The sequence below is a fragment of the Salvia splendens genome, chromosome 5, assembly GCF_004379255.2.
Source record: "Salvia splendens isolate huo1 chromosome 5, SspV2, whole genome shotgun sequence".
Taxonomy (NCBI): Eukaryota; Viridiplantae; Streptophyta; class Magnoliopsida; order Lamiales; family Lamiaceae; genus Salvia; species Salvia splendens.
In genome coordinates this window covers 29,996,366-30,003,240 of record NC_056036.1, presented here as the reverse complement: position 1 = coordinate 30,003,240, position 6,875 = coordinate 29,996,366, and the positions used below count along the sequence as shown (strand labels likewise).

General features: G+C 34.2%; 1 protein-coding gene across 1 annotated transcript; it reads right to left on the bottom strand.

Annotated features, from left to right (window-relative positions):
- Nucleotides 1–3,144: 3,144 nt before the first annotated feature.
- On the bottom strand, nucleotides 3,145–5,946 carry LOC121804080 (patatin-like protein 3). The gene is made up of 4 exons (XM_042203625.1): nucleotides 5,757–5,946; nucleotides 5,393–5,556; nucleotides 4,584–4,886; nucleotides 3,145–3,385 (listed from the first exon to the last, which is right to left on the bottom strand). The coding sequence occupies exons 1-4, from the start codon at nucleotides 5,944–5,946 to the stop codon at nucleotides 3,161–3,163; spliced, it is 882 nt and encodes a 293-aa protein (XP_042059559.1). The 3' UTR covers nucleotides 3,145–3,160.
- Nucleotides 5,947–6,875: the final 929 nt, after the last annotated feature.

Genomic DNA, 6,875 nt, shown 5'->3' with positions numbered 1-6,875 from the left:
TTTGTGTTTAGTAAATGTCTTTGTGTTATATTTTGTTTTAGTTAGTGTGTGTGTGTTTGTCTAGAAAGTAGAGGGGAGTGACTTAAACTAGCAATTGAGTAAAATGTCCAACTACATACTTGGGACAAGTATGATCCAAGTGTGAGGAGGTTTGATAGGCTAGTTTTCGTCACTCGGAAACGATCACTTTTCGCACTTATTAGTTGAATATTTGCATGAAAAAAGATGTTTTTTGGCAGGGTATGGATCATTAAGTTCGGAAGCTGCTTAATGAAGGCGTGAAAAGGAAAACATGCAAGAAAGAGGGCAAAATGTGAAAAAATGGAAGAAAGTGTAGGAAGAAGGCAAAGAAGACTCAAACTGCCCAAGCTGTTGGACTGGCCAGTTTGAACCTGACGGGAAAATGACTAAAGCCACTTCCACACACTTATGAAGGATGTATCCCACTTGCTACACACGCCCATTTCTTCCCTTGGAAAGTAAAAAAAGAAAGGAAATATCTTTTATTGGATATATGTATTAAAAATACTTAACTTTCCAAGGACAAGAACCACTACCCACTTTACCACTTAGCTGTAGTTTAGTTTAGTTTATTCTCTCTCTAGGAAACTTTTCTCTCTTCCTTAAGAAGAGATATTTCAATTTCAAGGCAGCCAAGATCATTGTTCACCATGGGTTGAAGCTTGTAGTGGATTTTAGTCTTTAATGCTTTAGTTTCTTGTAGCACTTGTGTTGAAACTTGTTTCCAATATCTTAACTCTCTAGTTAATGGTTGTTGGAGGCTGATCTTTAAGAGCTTTGGTGTATTTATTTCTCTAGTGTTAAAGCTTTTACTCTTAGTTCTTGTGTTCTTGTGAAAATCCTTATTTTTTTAAGCTTTAACTTTCGGTTCTTGCCTAGTTAAGTGTTGTTAGTATTTTGCTTATTGATTTGAGTTTGTTTTAAGCTTTCAAAATGTCCTTCAAAGTTGCTATTGTTGATTTCAAATTTTATTGGAGAAAAGACAAAATAATTCGTATGTTGCAAGTAGCAAATAGGTAGTAATTTTTCCTTGTCTAGTTCCTTTTATTTTTATGTATGTTTTAGTGTAGATCTTGTTGGTTTCGTATTTTTAGTTATTTTAACTCCATTGTTAAGTTCTCTTTGTTTTCTTGTTAATCTCTATTAAATGGTTAATTTTCAGCTTTTCATTTAGTGTTTTCAATGCATGTTTAGGTAGTCTACTTGTTGATTTTGTGTTTCTCCTTGTATTTTTAATTATGTAGCAGCCAAGTAGTCTCTTCTCTCACTTCCTTTATGTGCTTTAAGTGTATGATTAGTAGTTAAATCAGCTTTTAAAAAGTCAAGTGAAAGAACCTTTAGTTGTAGGCTTTTATCCATTGGTTTTACACCTTGGGTAATAGGGTTTAGGAGACAACTAGTACATGTTTTCTTTTCACTTTTGGCAGCCATTTAGCTTAGTTAATTTCTGCACTCCACCTTCCACTGACATGTGATTTAGTTTAGCTTTTAGGAGTTAATTAGTTTAGCCACTTTTTAAGGTCACAATCCTAGTTTTTAGCTTCCATTAGGTGATAACACTTACTTTATTTCCTTAGCCTTTTAACTTAGTTTCTTTTGCTTTCTAAACTTATGAATGTCCATGCTTGTTGTTTTGTTTTTATTTTCGTCAAGTGCAAAAAATTTCTTGCTACTGCTCTATTTTCCTGCCAAACTGCCCAGTTTATCAACTTGCCCAGTCTGCGTTTCAGTTTAAATGCTTTCTTTTACTTGCATGTTATTTTCACTTTTAGTTCCCAATCTTAGCTTAGGTTTTATCTGCATTTCGTAGTTTAGTTCCCACACCCAATTTAGAGTGTGGCGGCATCGCCAAAACCTTTCTAAGTGTGGAAATACATAATGGATGCTACCGTTCCTCGTGGGTTCGACACCCTAACTTACCATATGCTAATTAATAGTATTTTGGAAAGTGGGAACTTATAAATCTTGTTGAATAGGAAGGGACACGTGCCTACGACACGCGTGCAAAATCCCATCCTTTCAACGATCGACTTCACCGTCAACGGAAATGTATACCACATGGGTTACTATCTCGCCGATGGTATCTACCCAAGGTGGTCGACTTTCGTGAAGACGCTCAGCAACCCGCAAGACCCGAGACGGGTTCTTTTTGCGCAGCATCAAGAGTCTGCGCGGAAAGACGTCGAAAGAGCCTTTGGGGTCCTTCAAGCCCGATTCAACATTGTGAAGGCCCCGGCTCGCCTGTGGTATGTGAAAAATATCGCCGACATCATTTACACGTGTATTATCTTACACAACATGATTATAGCCGATGAAGGACCGAGGGCGGCTAGCTTCTACGACGAGGATGAAGCCGGAAGCTCAAGCGCGAGGTCTCCTCCACGCCGAGGTGTGCATACGACGGTGGGTGAGAGGATCGAAACAAGGCACACAATGCGCGATACCCGAACCCACGTTGAGCTACAAGAAGACCTAATCAAACACATGTGGGCGAAATTCGGCCACGAGTAGTGGATTTTTTAATTTTATGAATTTAATTATGTAATTTTTAATTTTTAGGAGTTTAATTATGAAATTTTTAATTTTTAGGATTTTAATTATGTAATTTTTATTTTTTAGGATTTTAATTATGTAATTTTTAATTTTTAATGTATTTTGTAATATTATTCCGGGTATGTGTAATGTATTTTAATTTTGTGGAAATGTTTTTATTTAAATTGAATAATGGAATGGTGGGACCCTTGTGCTCGTCATTGCGGAAGAGCACGGCTGTGGGTGTTGTGCTCTTGCCTAAGAGCAGGCAGAAAAAGTGGGGCCGGGCCGACAACCGTGCTCGTTGGCAAGAACACGGTTGTGGGTGCTCTTAGTCCCATACAAGATGGCAAGCTTGTGGGACAACACGAGATTTTAGGAGATTTTGTTTTGTGTGCTAGGTGAAAAGAAAAATATTAATATTTATATTATTGTCAGTGAGAACTTTTTCCAAAATCTAACTAGACATTTTAATGGGATAAACTAAAAAGAAAAGTGAGACATGTTTTATAAAACGAAGGTAGTAGCAGTATTATTAGCCAAGGAAAAAAATAGACTATATATTAAAATAATAAAGGTCTATAAATTAAAAATTACTATTGTATAACTAATTGGAATGGCGAAACTTGTTCTCATCAGATAGCAACTTGGCAAATCGAGCCAATGCATCTCCATTAGTACCCTCTCCTCGAACCGGGACCGGCCGGCCAGTCTCGAGATCCACCCTCGAAACCGGCTTCTTCAGTAGATCCGCACCGATTTGCACAAGCGTTTGCAAATTCTTCTCGGTTGCAACATCCAGTGAAGACGCATCCCCCACCAAGCCATCCTCCTTTTCAAATCAAACGTTCAATTTTTATTGGAATGCATTCTTTTTTTATGGAATTTTCACATAATTGGTAAACTATGGAGTATTATTTTCTTCAAGCAATATGAATAAATTTAGCTAGCTTTTTGTTTCTCGTTTTCACTCCATAATTCGTTTTAATATCTTCCATACTATAGAATATGAGTAATGAAAAATATTGGGCCACTAAATTTTGATAAAATAATTTATTTTCTAAAATAATCATTCTGATTAACATGCTAAATATCCACAATTAAGTATCTTATTTTGATTCGGTTCAGAGTTTCAAAAACTATAAATGAAAGTTAATAAAAAAAATTAATGGAATATAAATCAAAATTTAATATATTATTAATTTTAGGATAAAATACTATATTAAAATTACTTAGTGAAATGTTGTATATATCTATAAAATTAATAGTGATAAAAATAAAATGAAACTTAAAAAATGTATATGAGACAACAAATCGTGGATTTTTTTTAGAGGGAGTATGTTTTTGTTCTTGTGGCTATCATTATTAATCTTTTGCAAATTAAAATGGTTAACTAGAGCCGTACATAGATACAATAAAATTATTGAATTAAAATAAATAAAAATTATTCCAATTCTTTGTATATAAAACTATGTTTATTCAACTACTAATCCATCCTAAAAAATTAAAATATACTACTATTTTGGTCTCACTACGACGATTTGTATCCTTTTTTATACGTCCTATTTAAAAGAACTGAATACAATTACTCCCTCTTACTTTATTTTTCTATCTCGTGCCATGTAGAAACACATCGCTTGAGACATGAAAAGAGAGAGTACTAAATACACAAAAATTAATTTTTCTAAAAAAAAACCTTTTTTATACATTACTAATATATACTATGTACATTAGTCTCACTACATGTGATTCGTATTAGTTTTTTTGGCCGTTCCATTGTGAGTCATTTTTAAGCAAAACAACAATATATCTATTATCTTTAATTCTATTCAATGTTATTAAGCAATACTTTGTAATTTTTTCTGCCGAAAATAATTGTCTCATTTATGGCAGGACGATGAGTGTTTAAACTAACACTGAAATTTCTTATATTTGGTTTTCTTATGATAAATTTGCAACAAAACCTCAACGACGAGTTTGTTAAAGAACATGTTGCCGATGGATGAAGATTCATTTGTTATTTTGCGTACCTGAATTCGCAGGTAGTTTTGTTCGTTGCTTATTGATTGAAAAACGGTGGAGACATGGATGTCAACCATATCTGAGCTAGCATCTCCATAAATATCAAGCAACGGCGAGGCACCGTCGTTGTATACCCAGCGGAGGAGGCCCCATTTGGCCGCATCCTTAGCATTGTACTTCTCTTCAAGCCGACCGACCCCCGTGCCGAGGGACAGCACCAACATTCTGGTGCTGTCCATGGGCTGCATGTTTGCTAGCTTGAATCTTCCCATCAATATTTCTTTGGAGACTTGTGTTATGGCTAATAGTGTCTGCAGAGACCACATTTTCTAAACTCAATATATTTCGATTCAAATGCTTATTTCTTACTCCGTCCATAAAAAATGGTTTTATTTGCTAACCGTACGAGTTTTAATGAGAAATTGATAAAGCAAAAGCATGGACGCAGCCAAGAATTCTATATGGGTAGGGCAAATATATATATAAAGATATTTTAAGGATTTAAGAAGGGGTATACATAATGATAATTTAAAAAATTTGAAATTAATGATCAAAATAGCATATATAATTTTTTTAGGTGGGGCATTTGCCTCTTGTGAAGCTACATTAGATCCGGCCATGAGTAAGAGAGAGTATGAGAAAAAGTTCGTAAAGTATGGCGGAATGGAGAAAAAGTGGAAAAAGTATAAGAGAGAAATTTTACATTTTTAGAAATGAAGCTATTTTTTGTTGACATTCTAAAATTGCAAAATGAGACTAATTTTCGTGTATGGAGGAAGTCACATGTAATGTCAGGTAATAATATGTAGGTACTCACGGGATTGTTTGCTGCCACACCGCCATCCACGAGGTCGAAGGTGTGTGTTTGCCCTACGGTGTCTTTGGTCTCGAAATAGTGAGGTGGGAGATAAGTTGGAGCCGCGGAGGTGCCAAGGCACACATCGGATAATAGAGCATTTTTAGAAACATTTGCTTTACCATGTGCGATGCATAACATATTATATTAAATTATAAAATAATTGAATTTATTATATAAATCGCCCACTCTAGTTCTAGTATGTAAACTTATGTGCGATAGTAACTATATTAAGGGGTCCAGTGCATGGACTAATGTATATAAATCAATGAGTGATCTTAATTAAATTTAAGATAGTAGGGATATACTAATAAACTACGTACATCATTGGTGGTGAAAATAACTGGCTGGAGGCGTTTGATGTTAAAGGTAGGAATAACAAGATTCGTCAATGTGTGGCTTATAGTGAGGTTCCCTAGCAATGCTTGAACCATCTCTTTCAGATACTTGCCGTCGTATTTGGGGCCACCGAATAAATTCGTCAGCCTCGATAGATAGATGCCTTTTTTATCCATTTTTTCCTCTATTGAGAATGTAATATGGAGGAACTCGAGGTGAATGCTTCTATATGTACAAAAGGCCCAACCATATATTGACTTTAATTTTTGTTGTGTTTAATTGAATTTAAAGTTTGTTGGTAAATTTCTACCAGTGCTGTCGTTGTCAATGTGAAACCAAATATGTCATCTTCGTATGTTTCCATTATCATTTGCTCTCAATCAATAACTAATTATTTAGTCCTGGTTTCCAAATATATTGGCGTCTAAAACAAAATTCATATGCAAAAAAAAGTTAAAGAGTAAATTCTGAAATTTTAATTGCCGCTTTGGTTTGGGTACATAAATTTTCATTATCTTTTTATTCATTTATTTGTATATATAAGATTACTGATATTTATAAAATTATAAAATACTCCATCCCGTTCTCGTTACCAATAGTAATAAAAAATCAAATGAAAAGTTTATTAATGGACGGATGATAATAAAAGGTTCATTGGTGGACGGAGGGAGTAATTTTTATCTCAATTTGTATCACTAATGTGTAAATATATATTACTATCTCCGTCTCACTTAAGTTGACACGTTTTCTTTTAAGTTTGTCCCAAACAATTTCATTTTTTGGAAAGTTTCTCTCTCCAATTAATACACACCACCATTTTTTCTCACTTCTATTTACATATTCATCTTTCTTTCTCACTCTATTTTAGTACTTACACCAAATTTTCTCTCTCCAATTAAACAAAGTAACCAATAACTTCTAAAATCTCGTGCTGCCAAAGAAATGTGTCATCTTAGCCGGGACGGAGGGAGTAGTAAAAATATGTGAAGTGAATTATATTTCAAATTAAAAATTTATTAAATAAATTGAAAAGGACTTTATCAATCCTTATGTAGGAATAGTTAATACTAACTATTTTCTCTCTCCTAAAAATCATCTCAAACAT